We start from the raw sequence: 22,317 nt of genomic DNA on the forward strand, positions 1-22,317 counted from the left end.
AACTAGCAAATGTCCTTAAAACACAGCCATATTAATACTTTTTGCCTCAGTTTTCCTTGCAAGGATCAAAACACCGCCTACCTAAACTGAACCTAAGTTCACTTCTCCCAGTCCAGTCAGTCATGTCAGATTAATTTCGACTCGAAATGAAATTTCAACCACTTTCTTGAAGTTGAAATTAATTTCGATAAGTCGAAAATTAGTGACGTCGTTTGGTTAGTTCAGCTGAAATCCACAAGGTTCGCAAAGTCGCATTTCGACGTCGCCATATTAATTTCGACATGTTTTGAGTCGAAATCTCAATTAGAATCAGGGCCCATGTCATGCGTTTACGTTCATTTATAAATAAGAGTACACAAAATTCTATGTTGATCTTTTTCCAGTGCGTCTACGTTTACAGTGCGTCAAACTATAAATCCAGCTTTTTACATGCTTCATAACGTGCACGTTAAAAACTTAATACGCTTGATACATCACGTCTAATTGTTGGCAACACGTTATACAGGCTGTTATGATCAAACGCACAAACCATACATACTCTATGTATGTATATGTAACATATGAGTATGTATGGTCTGTATCAAACGTTATTTTAACATTTGTTAACATTTTTTGATATATCACAGGGCTGATTGTCAAATCTCTCTGTACTGTACGAAAAACATGGCACCTGATAAAAAGTCCAATCACAGTTTAACCCATCGAGCAAAAAAACAAAAGAGGGAATGTAAAGGTAGTGGGGGCAAAAATATTGTTAGACAGGAAGTGCCATCTTGAGAGGCCACATTAAACAAGGAAAGAGAGACTCTTTCCTTGTTTAAGAAATCAAATTTAGTTGGGTTATGTTTTTCTTTTATGTACTATGGGTTATGTTATTGCTGATGTTATTGTTTGTCCCAACTGTCACATGAAAGATTATTTTTATTTTCTATTGAAGTTTTTTAACAATTGTTTCACATTTTAGACTATTATTGTTATTATTTAATTAAAACTTTATCGTGTTCTAGTGTTAAAAAAAGTATTGTAAGTGTATTATGTATTAATATTATGTAATATTAATATTATGTAATATAACAAATAAATAGATAAATTAAAACCTCTACACCTTCTTCTTCTTAAAGTGCCTATCCGTTCCGGATGTTGGCGATCATCACGGCTATCTTTACTTTATTTATTGCAGCGCGGAACAGTTCAGTGATAGTCGTGTTATACCACTTTCGTAAATTTTGAAGCCAGGAAATACACTTACACCACTGTATGATTATTGTGAAGTGTTATAAAATTTAAATTTGGCGCATTCGCATTTCCGGATATGTCCGCCATCAGAGGCCACTTTTTTGGTCTCCTTTTCATAACGATTAGATTCCCTCTTTTGTCTTTTTGCTCGATGGTTTAACTACATACTACAATATGGTCCTATTATGAAAGCAATTATTAGTTGTTCTGTGGTAAAGTATCACCAAAATTGAAATTAAAAACCGAAAAGTCAAGGCACACGAAAACACAGAAGAATATATTGACTTTGGCGTTTAACCGGTGGGCGGACAACGTCAAATCAAATTATAATGATGTCTGTTATAATGCAAAAGAAAAGAGCTCAGTTGATTTAAGAATATAGTTTAATATTTATTTTATTAAATATTAATCGAACAAACAAACACATTCATCTCCATCCTTTGGCAAGTTATATGTCAGTCTATTTCTAGATCTTAGGTGATAATCTTTTTTTTCTTCAATATTATTTGATAATGCATCTGAAATAAATTTTTAAATGTCAACATGATTACTTTTTTGACAATATGATTCATATTTATTTAATAATTAATACACCAAATTGCTTACATTTTTACACATAACAATAGTTTTTTTAAATATATTAACTATCAGTACCAACCATGAAGTAATATATTAAAATTAACATTTTGTCTATTGTGTTAATAGTTAAATATGTCTTCTTTATTAAGTCAGGTCGGCTTTATTGTCTTAACAAAAAATCCCTTATAATATATGAAAAACAAAATTCTCATACTCAATTGGATTTGAACTTTAAATTTTTTACTAAGTAAATTAACACTTTGATCACTGTGCTAATTTAGTCAACTAATATTGAGTGTCTAGCGGGATTTATGTTTTTATTTGCAGAAGAGAGTAAATAACTGACTTGTGATGGATAAACATGTTTATGTTACATCATAACGTGATAACTGAGTTATGCTAAATTTTTATAAAATTGACAACATTAGTAATGATGCTAAGATTATTTTCATTACTGATACAATGAACTTGATGATAAAATACATAAATCAGTTGTATATACAACAAACAAATAGTTTGTATTTATTATAAAACACATCTGCTTCCACTAAAATTTTCGGATTTGGCTAATATTCAGGACATAGCTACTCACCACATAGCAGTTTGTTATGAAGTTCTCCATGTAATTTACTATTTGCACTGGAAATAAGCCACAATTTTACTTTAAAATAAGTGTATTTTGATATTGAAAAAAAAAAGTTTTGATATTTTATATCAAATTTTGATATTTAATAATAGCAAAATATTATGACTAAAAAAAGCCAGTAACCTTTCCACATTTTCTTTAGTGGTGTGTTCTCCTTGTATTGATTTACATATTTAAACTGTAAATACATAACTGATATATTTTAATAACCCACTGTAATAAGAAATTTCAAAAACTTTAGACATCAATGTTTAAAACAATAACTTCAACTCTTGATTTGAATTCATCATTGGTCAGAAATAGTGTATTATTCTTAAATAAAGAAAAGTATTTGTTTTATTTTCAAAATATCATTTGTCACTGTGCTAGCCTATACTAAATAAAATAATATAAAATTTTGTGAGAATATTTTAATTATTTAAGTAGGTATTTAAGATCAAATAAGTCATTAACCAATCTCATATGACTAACATACAATTTTTTGTTTTAGGTAAACCATTATGAGGTTTCGTTTTTGTGGAGATGCAGATTGTCCAGATTGGGTTTTGGTGGAAATTAATACTCTTTCGAAATTATCATCCATTAAACTGAAACTTTTAGCCCAAGTAGTTGCTCAGGGTATAATTAATCCACCTCTACAAATGGAAAAAGCAGAAAAATTATTTTCAGAGTCTAAACTAGATGCAGATATAGATTTGAAAGCTTGTATAGCGTGTATAAGTTATATATTAACCTCAACTACTCGTTTTAACTGTGATAGCAATGCTTTACAGAATGAATTGCAACAACTAGGATTGCCTAGGGAGCACAGTACATCTCTGAAGAGAGTTGTGGATGATCAGATCGGGGCTCTTACAGATAAATTTAGAGCAGCATCTCTTAAAGTTAATCCTCTAGAAGATATTGTTGCTACTGTAGATGCAGATCTTAAATGTGCTATTCTAGATTTAAAAATTAATGGTGAGAACCGTTCTGTAGCTTTAACTCCTTTCACAGTGAATGTATTACTTGAGAATTTAGAAGAAGTAAGGAAGACTATGGTGGAATTAAAGGAAGCTTCTTGACAAAAGTGAGATGTTTTAAAATAGATTTAAAAATTTCTTTAAAACATACATATATACAGGATATCTGTTCTTCAACAAGCAGCTGTGGTGAAACTGTTTAGTATTGGGAAATGGGATAGATAATAAAAGACAATAAGCTTAAGATCGTTCTGAAGCTTTTTTGTTGGGATATTTTAATATCATTTAATATCTTTAATTGGAATTAATAAACTGAAATTTTGGTTAATTCTCATTAAAAATCGTAAATAATAATTTTAAGAATTATAAAAGAACTATGAATTCACCAGATATGTTAGATCTGTTGGACTAAACATAGATCTGTAGCTATGTGGAAATGTCTATGAGACAATATATATGATGTTGAAGTCTATTTTATCATTCTTGAAGGGTTCTCTGTGATCTCTCCATCATGAACTCTAATGAATTTACCTTTGTTTCGATATCATGGAAAAGACATGATTTTTCCATTATTTTTATAGCATTTAAGTACTCCTTAAAAAGTCATATGATATATTTTAGATGAACTATTAAATAAATAACTCTTGTATTTATAAAATGTATATTTTTGGTCTTAATACAAGTCAATTTATTAATTTGTTATTTCTTTTATAATCCAAAATTTCATACAAAAAGCATTCCAAAAATAGTTGCAACACATTATTTTCAAATTTCTGAGAGATGTCGATAAAAATTTTCACTGATTGCTGAGTATAAACAAAATGAAATAATGTGTCTAAGGCTATCAGCCAAGAATACATGTTCTACATCATATTTAATTGGTTGAATACTTTACGAAAAAGTCGAAAAGTTTACTGATTAAACTGAATACGATTAAATATAATCTATATAAAACAATACCTATGTCCTAAGTAATAAAATATTAAGACATACAAGTATTAGGGATAAGAAGGGAGACAGACTAATGGATTTTGAGCGATATATGATGTCACATCTACATTCTCCTTGGTACCATTTACCCAAAGCTCTTTTATATTTACTGTTAAATTTATTGTCTGGTGGTTTCGTCTGATTTGTACCTAAAAAGTTATCAGAATTAAATTAAATAATATTATCGAAACTAAACATTAGTAGATAGCAGATCTGACCCAAAAGTAATCTTTGTAATGCATTATTTTTTATCATCCAGCTCGTTCTTTGATTATTCTATAACATCTTGGAGCTTACTCAGTGAACAAGACCTTTATAATTGAAAAAAAAAAAATCAACATAGACACTAGGAGGGAATCTTCCATTGTTAAGACTAGTTGTTTTGTTTTCAGACCATAAACCACATGTCATAATAAAACTATTCAGAAACGATAAAGGAAATTTTTGCAAGATGAATTACAAAATAAATAAGACAACTCCAATGTGCATAAAAAGCTCATAGAAATAGCTGAAGTAAGAATATGAAATAAGTGATGGATTCAACCCTTATTGGATGGAAATTCATTTTATATAACAATAAAACACTGAAAACTTTTAAAACCTCCACAAAATTTATTATAATATCTTATCACTACAGCTATTTGGACAAAGTGCCTTTCTTAAGTGATCTATTTTAGGTATGTGTTTACACTTTATAGTCTTTAACTGAATAGGTTGAGGAGGACTGTTTGTCTCAAGTTGGTCATTCAAAATTGTCTGTATTTTTTAATTTGTTAATTTCCATAGATTCTAATATAAGGCCGTTATATTGGATGTGAAGAATTTGAAATTCGTCATCAAAAGAATGATTATGATCTAGAAGGTATATGCGTATGTAGAAACTGTTTTTCTATTATTGAAAGCTATTTTATGTTCTATACATTTGTTAAACGTTATACCAGTTTGACCCATGTAAGTTTTTGGGCAGTCCCTACATTAAAGTTTGTATACACCACTGTGTAAGTGCTTTTTATTTTGGCTCTTGTTGTTTTTAATATATTTGCTTAAGTTGTTGTTTGTTCTAAAAGCTGGTGTTATTCCTTTCTTTTTTATGTGTTTACCTATTTTTGTTGATATCATGCATGTATATGTAATTGAGCAGAAGGTACTGGGTTTTTTTCTCTGGTGGTGGAAATACTAATTTCTGGGTTTTCTTATGTAGGTTTTGATTTAAAATTTTATTAATTGTCTGTTCATTGGACCTATTGTTTACTGTTATTTGCTTGATGATATTTAATTCTATCTTAAAGTTGTATTTTAACATCGGAAATTTTATTAATCTATGTAACATGCTATGGTAGACTGCCAATTTATGTTGTGTAGGATGGGATGATGAATTGTGTATAGTCGTGTCAGTATGGGTAGGTTTATGAAATACGGAGAACTCATGTTTGTTTTTAAGTCTGATAATTTTTAACTCTAAAAAATGTATTGATTTTATTCTGTTTCTATTGTAAATTCAATTTGACTATGGAGTGAATTAATATACGATAAAAATTGGCCAAGTTGTCTGTTAGTTCCTGTAAAACTTACCAGTACATCAACTACGTATCTCCACCAATATAAAAACTGTTTGAATACTAGATAAGAGTTAGACAAGGATGTAGAGTTTCCGTTCATAATTTAACGCTTACTCTCAAGAAATCGTACTAGAAGCTATTGAATCAGAAACGGTGGAGATAAAAGAGAATGGGTTTTAATTAACAATATTTGCGATGCCGATAGTACAGTAATAATAGCCGCAATTTTACAATATCTACAAAAAATAATGAATGAAAGATTAAGATGCAGTGGAATATTGATTCTTCCTCAATGTAACAAATAGCAAAATAAAATAACAAAGATAGTCGAAGACTTCTACAAAACTTTGTACTGCTCGCAAAGCCAGCCTAATGAATCAACAAAAGAAAACGTCAAAAGAAAAATAAAAACGTGGGATCAGAGGTACTACCGAATATAGAGGGATTCGAAATAGAAAGACCTAAAAAATAATAAAGCTCCAGGACACGACGGTTTAATTGCCGGGCTCTTAAAAACGAGCAAGAGAGTAACAATCCCTATACCAACAAAGCTATTTAATAGATGTCTCCATAATAGCAAAATACCAAAAGACTGGAACGAGAATTTAGTAGTACTCTTACACAAAAAAGGAGACAAATGTGACTTAAAGAATTATAGACCTATATCATTGCTCAATCAAATATACAAACTGTTTATGAGAATGATTAACAATCGGTTGACTCACACAATTGATAATTACCAACCGGTTGAACAGCCTGGCTTTCGCAAAGGATATAGTACATCAGACCATCTGCTGACAATGAGAACACTGATAGAGAAGGCAAATGAGTACCAACTACCAGTATTTCTTGCCTTCATAGACTATGAAAAGGCATTTGATAGTATCGAGATATGGGCCATACAACAAGCTATTAATAATTGTAGAATAGATTCGAGATATAGGCAACTAGTAGATGTGTGAAAACGCAACTATGATAGTACGACTAGACGAAAAGACAAATCCCATCCTTATTAGGAGAGGAGTTAGACAAGGCGAGTTGCACATATTAAAGCTTTTTAATCTAGCCCTAGAAGACGTCTTCAAAACTACAAATTTTTCAACATAGGCATCAACGTTAATGACAAGTTAAACCACCTCAGATTCGCAACGACATCGTAATTATAGCGAGCACATTCGAGGAATTACAAATTATGATGAAGGAACTCGCAGACAGCTCTCAATATGACAAAAACAAAAACAATGACAGATCCCAGACGTATATCTATAAATGGCAGTGAGATAGAACAAGTTCAGGAATATATCTACCTAGGTCAAATTCTGAAACTTGACAAAGAAAACCAAAGTGCGGAAATCACTAGAAGAGCAAGACTGGCATGGGCAGGATTTGAAAAACTCAGTTGGATACTGAAGAACCGCAAAATACCTCAATACTTGAGGAGCAAAGCGTTCAACCAATGCATCCTTTCTGTCATAACATGTGGTTGTCAAACCTGGACCCTAATCAAGGCAATTATGATTAAAATAGCCACAACAGAAGGGGACATGGAAGCAATGTTAGCTACACTACTGTCAGATAAAACGAGGAACGACTGGGTAAGATCAAAAACAAAAGTTAAGGATATCACAACAAAAATTGCCAAACTCAAATGGAGCTTCGCAGGTCAGACTGCTAGACAAAAAGACCAACGTTGGAACGACACAATACAACATTGGAGACCTTACAACGGTAGACGACCAAGAGGAAGACCACATATGGAATGGGTGGACGACATCAAAAGAATAGCCGGAACAAATTGGAAGTATTTTGCTCAGGATAGAGATCGATGGAAGGAGTTAAGAGAGGCCTATGTCCAAAAATGGACGAGAAAAGCGTTAAGAAAAGAAGAGCTGCAATATGTTAGATGTATAATGCATGAACAGTGGCCAACACCCGTAACAGAGAAGGCACCTGAAGAAAAAAAACATTGTTATTTTGTTTATATATCTAGGTGTAAAATTCTAATGCTAGGCTGAAAGTATGTATCGTCTCTCATTAGATATTAATGTCACTCGGTTAAAGATCCAGGGTCCCTAATGTATTTGCTGTTTATGGCAGTATACCTACCTACCCAAAATTTAACTTAATAAAATGCACAGCATTTGCGCACATACTATAAGCATAACTGGTCAAAGTTTATAGGGGTGATTTTAGACCATTCTATACAAAGGAGGTATGACGGCTACTATAAGACAAATTCGAATCGGGGTGCCAATGTTAGATACTATATACGGAATTATATCGTTTAATTGAACGTTGTAATAAAATGGTTAACATAACTTACGTTTTATTGTTGTAACCGCCGAACTCATTTTCCATACAGTAGGTTCTTTTGTACGAGAACCGTTTCCTAAAATTTCTTTGCATTCATGCGATGTGCTGCCTCCTGGGATTATTATACAAGTACTGTCATTAAACTTATTCTCAATTTCGTTAAAATCTAGATGAGTTTTATTTCCAATGCTTCTGAAGTTTGATACGTCCAAACCTAAAATGAAGAAAATTATTGATAAGTTTATTAAAAAAAAACTTACCTTTATTTCAATTATCAATATTGCAATACATTAATGCTCGTTGCACTACAAATAAGTCCATTTTCACTTTTTAAGCCCGTTCCAATATGTATATTGTATCATGTACGAAGCCTTATATTATCTTTGGTTCTTCCTAAATGCACTCGTGTATAAAAATTGGGGTTTACATACACATCCACATAGTATATGGCATCAGTTTTAATTGGATGTTGAAAATTGGTTTATAATTCCCGATCAGGTAGCAATTAATAATTAATGTCAGTATAATATTATTCCAATTTGACATAAAAATTAAAAATGTAATAGTTTAATTAAAATTATCAACGTAGTATGAAAATATACTTAAAAAAGATTTATGTTATAATTGTTTGTTGCTTCCAGCATCATTTATTACAGCTTGACACAGTCTTAGCATATTTAAAATTAAATTATCAACCTCTAATTGACGTAATGAGTTCAAATCTTTTGTAAGAAGATGTCAAAGATATACGAACATGAACATTATTATTAATTAATTATCAACCATCAACCAAATCTTTTATTGTTGCCGTTCTTCCTGTTGGGTTCACTTTTCAGAAGAGAGAGCTTCTAGAGTCTATACAAATAAAAAAAAATAATAATGCAATAAATGATAAAAAAGATGTCAAAAATTCGAACTAAATATATTTTAACTTAATTTAAAAACACATAAAAAGACAATCTCAGAACACCTATGATGTTAAAATAACTGATTGTTTAAACGATAAACTAACATCAATAAACAACACATTAGATTTAAAATACATTTTACATGTAGTGACTTAGTGGGTATGTCCTATGTTTTTAATATTATTTTAATTGTGACGTCTACTTGTTAGTACCGAATTTTTACATGCTTGGTAAGTCAAAAGTTTAACTTTTAAACCGTATTATGTCTGTCATAAAATGTTTTTTTAGTCAATATTACTTCTTGAAAAAGGCATGGGTTTCCTGCCGAAACGTCGAAAAAATATATGAAAATGTCTTAGTATCAAATCAAAAATTTTTTTATGAACCTAAGCCCAAGAAAATCCACTAAAAAAATATATATTAAGGTTCAAGAACTAAATTCAAACTATATATATATATATATATATATATATATATATATATATATATATATATATATATATATATATGTATATATATATATATATTTATATATGTATATATATATATATATATATATATATACATATATATATATATATATATATATATATATATATATATATATATATATATATATATATTGTAAAATATATAAAAACTTACCAAAACGTAAAACGGGACACTGACATTAATGAATTGACTGAAGTAAAAATTGATATTTGATATCTCATGATTTACCGTCATTAGTATAAAATAATTATTTTTATATGGGCGTATCGTTGGTGTATTCAAAAAAGGTAAAGTGGAGATATGTTATGACTTTAAGAATTTTTTATGGCGTTATATTTATTATTATTTAAATCAAATTGAAATATATTTTATTTAGGTTCTGTGTATCTTTTTTGTCATTGATTGCGTTGGTATTTCTTTTTATTTCTATTGATTCTTATATCTCCCTCTTCTTTTTATTTTGTTCGGTTTTTAAATATATTAATTATATATTTTACAATAACTTTTTGTTCATAATCTTATACATTTTAGAATCTTGACAAAGGCAAGGGAAGAGTTTCCTGCCGAAACGTTGATATCAATTGAGAATAAAATCTAGTTCCAAATTAAATATTACTTATTGAACCTAAACCCAAGAAATACTAATTTTATATTATATTATTATTTTATTATATATATATATATATATATATATATATATATATATATATATATATATATATATGTAATATAATAAAAAACTAGCATTGTCTCCTATTTTTTATAACAAAAATACTTACTTTCACATAAATTGTTTCGAAAACTATCGCACTTATGGTTAGGACATTTTGAACATGGTTTCCCTCTTATGTAAATTGGTTGCCCTATTACATTTCCTCCAGGACCGTAGTTACAAATAAACTTTTGGTGATAAAAATTGCCCAGTTTTGCTTTATATATTGCAACACCACAGCCAATAGCTTTACTATTTGCCCATACCATTTGGGAATAATGCCCTATTACTTTTCTTCCTCGATAAAATCTATAATATAAAGTTCAACTTAGTACACATATGTATATACGAGCATTATACTCTTTTCTCTGTCAAAAGTCGATATGGTATAAAGCCTTATACTGTACGGTTCGGAGGTTTGGGATGTTACCAAAGCAAATAGAAACAAACTTATGAAGATAAAAATAAATTATTTAGGACGAAGTTGTGGAAAATCGCCCAGTTCCATTTCAGTTCCGTTCATTTCATTCATTCAGAACTGGCAGACCATGTAGCGAGAATGCATGAGTTACGATGGATGAGCAAAATTACAAATTAGAGACCAAGATCAGACAAACGTAGTAGAGGAAGATCACGTACACGTTGGGCTAACAACATCAGGCGTATCACCAAAAATTGGCAACAAAGAGCACAATTCGTAAAGAATGGAGGAGTTTAAGTTAAGGAACGCCTATGGCCAGCAGTGGACGTGATAAATGAAGGCTGGATAATGATGATGATGATGTGAAAAATCAAAACTAAAGAAGCTCTTACCTTGTCCTCACTTCTAGCTCTTAAAATCCTACCTGAAAAATAGACACTTCCTGATAAAACAAGGGACCTAGTACACATAATATATTCTATATATTCAGGCGTCCCGCAAGGCAGCGTCCTTGGCGAAAAATACTATATCTCTTGTATACAGCAGACATTTCAACAATAAGAACAACTACAGTAGCAACGTATGCAGACGATACTTCTATTTTGGCATCCCACACAGATCAATTATCACCCTCAAGACACCTTCGATAAAACCTAAATAGCATTAAGCAATGGTTAAAATATGGCGCATAAAATCTAATAGAACTAAATCACTTCACGTAACATTTACGCTACGTAGAGAAACATGTTCTCCTGTATATATTGACAGTTGTTAACTTCCTCAATCTGGTTAAAAAATGTCAAATGATGACTTTTTTTAACCAGAGATAAACCAAAAGATGCCAAATATCCCAGCAGGCATTTAAACCGCCATCTAACTTAGAAAAAACATATGTTTACAAAACGCAAACGTTAAATGAAGTAATGTGTAGTGGCTTATTGGCTACAAATCAAAATTGTCCTTAAATAGCAAGGTTTTATTATATCAGCCCATTGGGACCTATGAAATCCAGCTATCCACTTCTTCTTCTTCTTCTTCTGGTTCCTATCCGTTTCGGATGTTGGAAATCATATTGGCAATCATGACCTTGCTCGCTGCGGCTCGAAACAGCTCCGTTGAAGTTTTCTTAAACCATGTTCTTAAATTCCGCAGCTATCCACTTAGTTTGTCCAATATAAACATCTTACAGATATTTCAAAATAAGGTTTTCTGCGCCTAAATGACGCCAAGAAGAAATTATTCCAGACTATGGCCTATAAACTTCATTACAGAACATCGGCCGTAAAAACCCTTGGTGATGAGTGAATAAGTATGTACGAGTAGTAAGAAAATACCAGGCTGGTTTTAGAGGTGGTAAATCGACAATTCATCAAATTGCAACCCTGAGATAAATTTTAGAAAAAACACTGGAATATGACATAATATACTCATCATATTTTACGACTCTGTAAATAGAAGAGCAATGTTCAAAGCATTGAAAGAGCTGGGAATACCAAATCAGTTGGTAAATTTAACATAACTTTAATATCTTGAAAAAGTTGAATGTAGAGTACAAATTCAGGGGGAACTATCTGAACCTGTTAAAACAAACAACGGGCTGTGCCAGAGAGATCCTCTCTCCTGTATACTGTCTTATCTTTCTCTGGAAAAAGTAATATGTCCAATCCTAACATATGGTTCAGAGACCTAGACTCTAACAAAAAGTAATAATACCATGTTAGGAAGGTTCGAAAGAAAAGTACTAAGGTGAATCTATGGAACGATGAATGACAATTGAGTGTGGAGAAGACGATACAACTTGAAACTTTATAGAATGTACCAGGAACCAGATATTGTAAAATATATTTAGGACGTCTGAGGTAGGTAGGCATGTAATGCGGATGGAACAAAATGACCCAGTCAGACAAACGCTCTTTGATGGACCCATTGATCAGAGAAGAAGAGGAAGATCCAGTACAAGGTTTCTTGATAACATCGATGAAGACATGAGAAAAATGTCAATATGTGCTTGGCGGAGGGAGGCGATGGATAGGGACGTGTGGAGAGAAATTCTTGAGGAAGCTAGGACCCACAGAGGGTTGTAAAGCCAGAGTGATGATGATGATGAGAGAATAATTCTCCAAATAATATCAGGAAAAAGTTTATTGACCAGCAAGAGAAGCGGAAACATAAACAGGATGTGAATTGTAAAATGTATAACGTATGGTCCTAAAGTTTTGGGAAAAATTTCAAAAGCATATAACTCTGACCACAATAATCTTATATTTTTATTATATTATTCAACAATTTAACTTAACTATCCTTATTACAAATCAAACTTCAAATGGCAGACAAGGGACCATTATTTTCGATTTGCCTAATAATTCCCCCGAGACGTTGCATCATCCTTTGGACGACTTCGGCGTCAATTTCTCTAATTTTTGTATATATGCGGCGTCTTAACTGTTCCTGATTTTGTGCTTGCCATCCGTTATTATAGACTTTCCGACTTAATATTGCCCAGAACTCTTCAATTGGACGAGCCTGAGGTAGGTTGGCGGGATTGTCTGCTTTCGGTACAAAGGTAATGTTGTTAGTTTTGTACCAGTCCCTTGTGATTCTCGCGTAATAACATGAGGCAAGATCTGGCCAAAAGACTATTTGATCATTTGCATGATGTGTGTTCACAAACTGAAGCAATTTAGAGATACATCTTTGAATATAAATATTTGCGTTTAAGTCTTCGCCTCGAACAACACCAATGTAGGGCTGTGAGATAAAGCCAGCCTCAGAAATTGCACACCATACCCGAATTTTGTCCTCAAATTTTTTTTTACTTTTGAATTTTATTTCATCAGGTACATTTTCGTAATCGTTCGTGTAAAACCCATCGTTACCCTTCATCTCAGAGTTGGACAAAGTAAAATATTTTTCATCGTCCATCACGATCAACTTGTTGACGAAATGCACTCGCCTTAACGCGCGGCAACATCTCGGAATTCTCTCTAATTGATCCTCTGTGTATTTTGGAGCTTTCCTTCTTTTCCGGTAGATAATATTGTTACTCGATAGCGTCCTGTATACTGTAGTCTTTCCAACATGAAATCTTCTGGCCAGTATTCGCTGTGAGACCCCAATTTTCTTCTTAGCTGCTTCAATCAGTCTTGCCTCTCTTATATGGTTCAAAATCCGCGGTCGGCCACTTTTACGCAAGTTAACACATGGTATCCCTTCTTCACATTCTCTGATTGTGCGACAAATTGTCGATTTGCTTATGTTTTGATCTCGATAAATATTAACAATATCTCGTTTCGACATTCCCCCAACCATATTATAAACACCTCGACGAATATAAATGTTATAAGACATTTTGCAGAGCACAAACCAAAAAATATTCTGCTTTGTTTATTAAATGTCAATAACTGATGACATTTCAATTCCATGGCCTTCTTTGTTAAATGCATTTTGCTTCTCAATCAGACCAGGTGAAATTTTTCCCAAAACTTTAGGACCATACGTTAAATGGGTGAATGTCAAAACAAAATCATAGGTCAGATCACCTTATCTATAGAATAATAGAAAACTGTAGAATCAATAATTGTGCGAGACAACTCACAAGAACAAACATTGGTTGGCTGCAAATTTTAAAAAATGTCAAAATATCGGAACAACATAAAGTATATGTATTTTTATTATTTTTATCGTAATACGAACCCTTCAAAGTTTTGTATATCGGACGGAATAACATTTTCTACTGCTTGATACCATTTTAATATGAAAATATCAAATTCTGTCACTTCGTCCTTCTTTAGCAATGAACTCGCACCATTTTGGCCAACATATTTGTACTGACCTGAAAAATAATTTAACAATTTTATAAATGTTACTTTTGTTTAAATTTATTTTATATTTTACTCGATCGTCTGCAAAGATCATGTTGTCTACTTGCGTTTAGTGGTATACATTGATCTACCCATCTTTGAGCTATTGTTGCCAACTCCTCATCCCATTCCTAAAAATTAAAAATACATCTTTATTCGTGTTAATTTTATTTATGCTGCAGGTTTGCTCGTAAGACCACGATTGGGTGGTTGAGGCGTATTTGGGGCCCAAACGTAGTCAGCGATTGGGGTCGCCCTCCGCACATTCCATTTACGTTGTAATTTGCACATTCAGATGAATCACATATTTCTGAGTATCTTTCTAAACCATCTCTTGTGATTTGCATTTTATTCCCAGGATTAGAAGAGACGAGATGTCTGGACTATCTCTTGTCCATGTCCATTTTTTCCAAAGAGTAGAAGAGACGAGATGTTGTCAGACAATGTATTGCGCCTTTACCGTACCAAGGCTATAATCTACAAAAGTTCGTCAGCCTCTGACGCATCACTTGGTTAAAACTTTTCTCCCTACACCATGCACCCTCTGGGCGTATTGGTGTTGCACTACAGATTAGTGAGCGCAGTAGTCACAGCACAATTCTCACCGTATCATAACACTGGTATTCATAGTGCGTCGCCAGGAAGAGTCGCCGGCGGTTCTTCAGTTAGCGAACACTCCATCGAGATTTCATCCCCTATTTCATAGTCAATCTTCGGAGAACCGCTAGTGGGCGATCGGTTACTTACTACTCGATATGAAAACATAGACGTATTTGATGACAAGGATCTACACAGCAATCGTACTTGTGAACTAGTCGACTGGAGTTACAATTTGCCAAATTTAAATGTAATCGTTTCTACTCATTCATATTAATATTATAATGTATAATATATTAAAGTTTTTAATATTGGTAATAGTATTAAAGCTTTTAATATTGTTTTTTAATATTAATAATAATATTAAGTAATTAAATATTGCGCCTTGCATAAAAAAAGGACGAGATAAATAACTCGTTTTTTTATATGAAAGTGCAATTTTCTTGCAAATGCTTGGTGTTTTTTACAAGATAATACAGATTGTATGAAGAGTAGCTAAGCGTTGGGTAGTCAGTGGCGAATCTACGAGGAGGGAAAAAGGATCTTCTGAATTTGCCAATACTTTGACTGAACACACAACCAAGAGAGGATGGAATGTTGTCAGACCATTATCAATATTGAAATATAACCAGTACGTGACAAAAAACGATGTAGAATATGTTGTATGGATAAAATTTGAAAAAACACAATTTACGAGTGTGCTGATTGTGACAAAAAAAACCTGGACTATGCATAGGATATTGTTTTCGCAAATACCATTCAACCAACAGATAGATTGCATTCAGTATATTAGTTTAAATAAAAATTTTATTTTCTAAAGACCTTTTAATTGTTAGCTGATGTCCCACTAACAATTTCTAATTTGATTTTCTATTTTATACACATTAATATGTTATAATTACTCGTACATACATTTGTTTTTCTTGATTTGTTTTTTATTTATTGATATTATAATGGAAAAAGTGATAGGTTTGTATGGAATTTTGAGTAGTTTGAGCAGGAAAATTTGGAATTTTAGAAAGGGAGAATTGTATTTATTTATTAATTACTTCAACACAGCTAAGTGAAAGAGCGCCAAACGGTGTAACATAAAATTGAAATCAATTAAAATGTTGTTCAATAAGTCTTCTTCGTACAATCCGTCCAATATTTTAAGCTTAATTCGGTATGTGAGGTTCATTATCATCTAGTTCTTCTTCCACATTATCTTGTTCATCATTTACATCATTCACTTTGATCCCAATATTGTGAAGAACTGCACATGCCACAATTATTTCTGGAACTCTTTCCAATTTATTATTTAAACCCCGACTTAAACAACAAAATCTTTTTTTCCACAATCCAAACAATCTCTCAACGGTATTTCTTGTTCTAATATGAGATCTGTTATACCTTACTTCTTGTTCAATTCCAGGATTTAAAAGAGGCGTCATTAAATACGGTAAACAAGCATAGCCACTATCTCCAAAAAGAAATCCTGTTAAACTGCCATTCTCAAAACGGTGTTTCACTGAACTATTATTGAAGATCATCGAATCATGTTCTCTTCCAGGCCAACGAGCTACAACATCGAAAATTTCTAAATTGGGTCCACCCACTACTTGGACGTTTATTGAAAAATATCTTTCCCTGTTTTTATATATCTCGGCCATATTCCCTCTAGGACTTTTTATTGGTATGTGAGTACAGTCTATACACCCTGTTACTTTGGGAAAATTAGCAATATTCCTAAAACATCCTTTGGTTCTTTCTCTGGTTTTCGAGACCTTCAGGAAATTTTATATATGTGGGTAATAGCTGAGCAAGTAGGCGGGAAATTTTAAAAATGTATCTCGGAACCGTGGGTTGTGAAAATCCTCTAAGATCTCCAGTTACAATCTAAAAATTAAATTAAAATTAACTATACTACGATCTACCATTATATATATATATATATATATATATATATATATATATATATATATATATATATATACATATATCATGTTCTGAAAATATATTCTTTAATTTATCCTACCTGAAAATTTCCAGTAGCATAAAATCTCAAGGCAACTAAAAGACATAAAATGGGTGGAAACGGTAATCCACGTCGATTAATTTTCACCATTTTATCATTTATTACTGGCAACATTATTTCAATAACTGTTTGTTTTCGAAATCTATATCTTTTTCGAAATTCATTATCATTATAAAAGTGTAATGGATTTTGCATGTCCCTTATATATCTTCTGGGTACTTGTAATATATCGTTTTGTTCATTTATTTCTCGGTTAACTACATAATATTGATGTAAATCGTCCATCGCAAACGTATTTCTAATTGACGGGCGAATCGGCGAATCGCCAGAGCATGCATATACCTTCTCTGGCGAAGCTTCGAAAATCTCTAAACAGGGCATGCGTCATTCGAGTGTGAGATGACTGTGAAAGCGACTGGCGCGTATCCAGCGACATGCCAGCGACTGTTCGGAGAAAGATGCTTTACGCTTGCGTCAACCAGGCTGTAGGTCGACTATGAAACATAGATATGGTGGTGAACAGCCAGCGACGCGCTGGAGTCGGACTATGAATACGAACGTGAGTCATTTATAGCGCGGCTGTGCTGTTGTGGTGATTCCTTTATCAAAACTAGGAATATCTTTGAAACTATCATGATTTTCTTAGGTAATTTCCAATATTAATATTTGAAATTGGAATAACTACATGCTTAAAATGGCATTGGTATGCCAATTAACAATATTACTTAAGCTTTTTGTTTACTGTTTTGTTTGTCTGTTAAACTTTATTTAATTATATTTCAGGATAAGGTATACTCGCAAATATTTTTTGGCTTAATAAAAAGTACTGCCACTTTGTATTTCTTCAAACAACTGCGTTCTGCCAGGCTAAATAAATTCTATTAAGGTCGTAAAACTATGTCGTTGTTTTCTTTATATGGTTTAATGATTTTTGAGGGGTAAATGGTTAGGTATGGTTCTCGGTGGTTATCCAGCCAGCCGAAGCTGACTTAGATATATGGAGCAGGTAGAACAAGACCTAAATACCTTAAAAAGCACCGGAATAACTGGAAAAGTAAAGCCCATACTAGATCAAAATGACGGAATATCTTAGAACAGGCCAAGACCCACAAAGGATTGTTGTGCAAGTAATGATAACAATAAAATGATTTTATTATACTTTTGTTATTTATTTTTCCCATTTTCTCTGTCAAAGAATACTTAGACAGATTAACAAATATAATACTTCTTTAAAAATCTATATTTTGTAAAAGGAAGTTTTTAAAATTATTAAAGGCCTAAATTTATTAATAAATTTTCAAAAGTTATACTACTTCAAACTTTCAAAATATCTATTTACCAATGGCATCATATTAGCAGCAGGTGGTTGACCTCCAAGTTTTCCTTTTTTTTCAAAGCCTGACGCTACGAAATTTCGAATATCATTATGTATCTCTACAATATACTGTTTTTCTTCACTTGATAAGGATATTTTTTTATATTCTAAACAATTAGGCCCTGGATCACTCTAAAAAAATAAACGGATTTATACAAATTTAATTTACATAAAAAATTTCTGCTGCATTTGCTTTGTATGTAGCTAGCGTAAATGATAAACATCAATAAGTGAAATTGTTTGACAAAGGAGAAGTAGGCTCCCTAGAAGATTGAATCGACGACATAAGAGAGTTACTAGAAATTGAATAAAAAGGATACAACGTAGAGAGTAGTGGCAAAACCTTAAGGAGGAATACGTTCAGCAATGGGCAATTTAGGCTTTTTAGATAGATAGATAATTTAAAAACTAGAAGAGCTATTTTTTATTTTGAAACCAAAGGAATTCAACAATTTTGATCTATCAGTCAATAATTATAACTAGAGAAAATTTATTGGTATATTGATTAGTCACATTTTGAAGCTGTTTCTCAACATGACTTATAAACGTAATTAGCGGAAATGTGAGGAAAAATAAGTACAATTTAATTTGATTTCAAAAATTGTTTTAATGCACGAGATGTTTCATTCAGTAAGTTTTTTTAGTCCAAATTTGCAGTGAGTTTAATGTTGATATTGTTCGTTTCACTCTTTTTGGCTGATTTGATATTAAAATACACTAAAGTAAGATAAAACTGTCAATAAAATCTCACAAATTGATCTCACGCGTAGATCAGTCATCCTCTTGTTTAATATTACTTCAAGGTAGGTACTTTACTTCACTCATCAGATTTTGATTTTTACCATTTATGCTTACTTAGAGGACCCAACCTTCGTTTTTGGATTTCTAGGGGCTTACTTGAATTTCATTCTGTAACTACAGTCAGAGCCCGTTGCATTCAATCTCTTTAATTGTTATTTACCGCGGGATATGATTAGGCTATGTCTAGCTATCAGTACATCCATCACGAGATTTCATAAGAGGCGAGATAAAACTCCCTTTGCCGACAGTCTCTGGTTACCTGTGCTGACACTGTATCTCTCAGTAACGTTTCATATATCACACGACTACTCAGCATGCAGTATATCTATCTGCAGCTTGTTTCGTCGATTCCTTTTAGACCAGGCAACTGTGTGATTGCTTCATAGGAGATATTATTGAAGGCTTCCACTATATTGAGAAATTCACTCGACCTCACCTGTTGGAATTCCAAAAAGTACTCACACTCTGACCGAGATGATGCAGTGCCGTTTATATAGCAATCCTGCTCTATACACACAAGTATTTGCATATAAGTTTACCAAGTTGGGGTATAAAAGCTACCCCTATGAGCCTCCATGCTTTTGCTATGTACCCCTCAGTCCTAAGCTAGCCTGTAGTATTAAACAAAACTTTTTACACAGAGAGCTTTTTTCCTTCTGTGGAAATACCTATTGAATGAATACCGTCTAGTCCAGGTGATTTAGATGGTCAAATGAGTTTAGTACCCCTCCTTGATTTTAGTGGAGACGATTGATAAACATTAATTTTATTTTTTTATATTTATTTACATCCTCTATTGCTACATTCTATATCCTATTTAAAAATTATTTTTTGAAATTTTAAATAGGTACTTACATTAGGATATAAACACAATGTATGTGATCTATTTTCGCACAAGGAACAGTAATCGACTGCAATTACAGAATATACTATTCGCAACAACACGATAAAACGGAACAGCATCCTATTTAGTTTTGTCATTTTGACATAAACAAAAGGAAATTGAGTTTTAAAAAATTAAGTGACATAAAATGCGATGTCTTAAAACCACTTTGCTAAAATCAATTAAAAATTTGACATACGTTATATATTTTAACTGAAACTTTATTTTAAAAACACACGACTAAAATGATTGTTGAATTTAAAATTAAGAAACTAATCACCAATCACCTTTACGTGTATCCCGATAACAGCACATCATCTTCTATTTGGATTGAATGACCATAATTATGCCTTTCGGTTGTCGGCCTAAAATTGGTTTGCTTTTCTTAATTACATTACCTTATGTAAATCAATCTTTTAAAACCGTTATATTTATTACTTAAACACTGAATACAAAATTTAGTTTATATTCTCGGTCACATAATGGCGCCATCTAGGAAAGAAATATGAACTACCATATTTCAATCATATTTAACGACACGTTTAATTAATAATACTGTATTAATTGTATATTAATATAATTAATAATTAATTTTAATAATATTTTTAAGGAAGATTTTATTATAAAATTTTACGTTATTTTAGATTTAACACCTAGCGCTAGGAAAGAAAATCTAAACTACCAATATCTGACATTTCAATCATATTTTGTAATTGAAACGATACGTTTAATTAATAATACTAATTACATATTAATATAATTAATTGTAATATTTTTAAGGTAGCATTCTATAAAAAAATTTTTAAAGAAATCTCAAATAATTATTGTTTTTGAAAATTGCTAAAAATATAGGTTACTGTAATTGTAAGGTCAGATGAATGACGTATAATATATATTTTCCGTCGACCGTCCATTTATGATCAATTTTAACACCCTCAAAATCATTGATTAATGACCCCTATTAATTAATGATTTTCTATTAATAAACGATTTTATTATAGGCAACACAACATACATTGCTTGCATAAATTAATTAAACGCTCTGTGCTTGGCAGTGACCTGTGGTGTAGGCAACCAAACATATACCTATTTATATTCCCACTAAAAAATTTATTAGTTAGTACTATCTGTCATTGTATGTCATTATTTACTTAATTGTTTAAAATTTTGTGTATTTGAAAAATCAAAAGATGGATATTGACGAAGAGTTTAATTTAACTCCACCAGAAGTGACAGAAACTGCAAATAAAATATCTTTAAGTTTACTGCCTGAAAAAAGCAGAGTGTTGTACGAAAAAACACGCTGAATTTATTGCATGGTGTGACGAGAGAAAAATAATACGATATTCAGAATCTGTATTGTTAACATATTTTTCAAACATTGCCGAAAAAGGACTAATAGCAAGTTTGTGGTCCAAAAATTCGATGCAAAAATCAACCTTAAGTTTAAAATCAAACATTGATATATCTAAATATAATACGTTAATTATTTTTATCAAGAAAAAAAGAACAGGTTATGTACCAAAGAAATCAAAAACACTTGAAAAAGAACAAGTCCAGAAATTCATCTCTGATGCTCCTAACGACGTGTTTCTAATGATAAAGATAAACAAGTAAATTAAGTTTATATATTTAATACTCGTATTTCATTTTGTAGGTTGCATTGATTTTCGGAGTGGCTGGTGCGTTAAGAAAGGACGAACTATTGAAATTATTAGAAACTTATAACGTTCAAGACTTGGGGTCAAAGTTTCTTGTCACAAATAAAAGCATCAAAAACACGCACAAATAGAATATTTACCATAGTAGATAACGAAGCAAATACCTTCCTCAATGCGATCAAAAACTATATTTCTTCCAGCACATAACCACATAAACGATTTTTCATTTTTTATAAAAATAACAAATGTTCCACACAGCCAGTTGGCATAAATACGTTTTCCAAAATTCCTTCCTTTATTGCTAA

General features: G+C 31.7%; 2 protein-coding genes across 3 annotated transcripts; one reads left to right on the forward strand and one right to left on the reverse strand.

Annotated features, from left to right (window-relative positions):
* Positions 1–1,575: 1,575 nt before the first annotated feature.
* On the forward strand, positions 1,576–4,118 carry LOC140443770 (COMM domain-containing protein 4). Of its 2 annotated transcripts, none has more exons than XM_072535198.1 (2): positions 1,576–1,713; positions 2,952–4,118. In XM_072535198.1, the coding sequence occupies exon 2, from the start codon at positions 2,962–2,964 to the stop codon at positions 3,523–3,525; it is 564 nt and encodes a 187-aa protein (XP_072391299.1). In that variant the 5' UTR covers positions 1,576–1,713; positions 2,952–2,961; the 3' UTR covers positions 3,526–4,118. The 2 variants fall into 2 exon arrangements, with proteins under 2 accessions (XP_072391299.1, XP_072391300.1); XM_072535199.1 differs by having other exon boundaries at positions 1,660–1,679.
* Positions 4,119–4,269: 151 nt separating this feature from the next.
* LOC140443768 (venom allergen 3-like) lies at positions 4,270–20,673 on the reverse strand. The gene is made up of 7 exons (XM_072535197.1): positions 20,324–20,673; positions 18,632–18,799; positions 14,713–14,809; positions 14,512–14,650; positions 10,465–10,706; positions 8,296–8,499; positions 4,270–4,562 (listed from the first exon to the last, which is right to left on the reverse strand). The coding sequence occupies exons 1-7, from the start codon at positions 20,447–20,449 to the stop codon at positions 4,384–4,386; spliced, it is 1,155 nt and encodes a 384-aa protein (XP_072391298.1). The 5' UTR covers positions 20,450–20,673; the 3' UTR covers positions 4,270–4,383.
* Positions 20,674–22,317: the final 1,644 nt, after the last annotated feature.

This window comes from Diabrotica undecimpunctata, chromosome 6 (assembly GCF_040954645.1).
Source record: "Diabrotica undecimpunctata isolate CICGRU chromosome 6, icDiaUnde3, whole genome shotgun sequence".
Taxonomy (NCBI): Eukaryota; Metazoa; Arthropoda; class Insecta; order Coleoptera; family Chrysomelidae; genus Diabrotica; species Diabrotica undecimpunctata.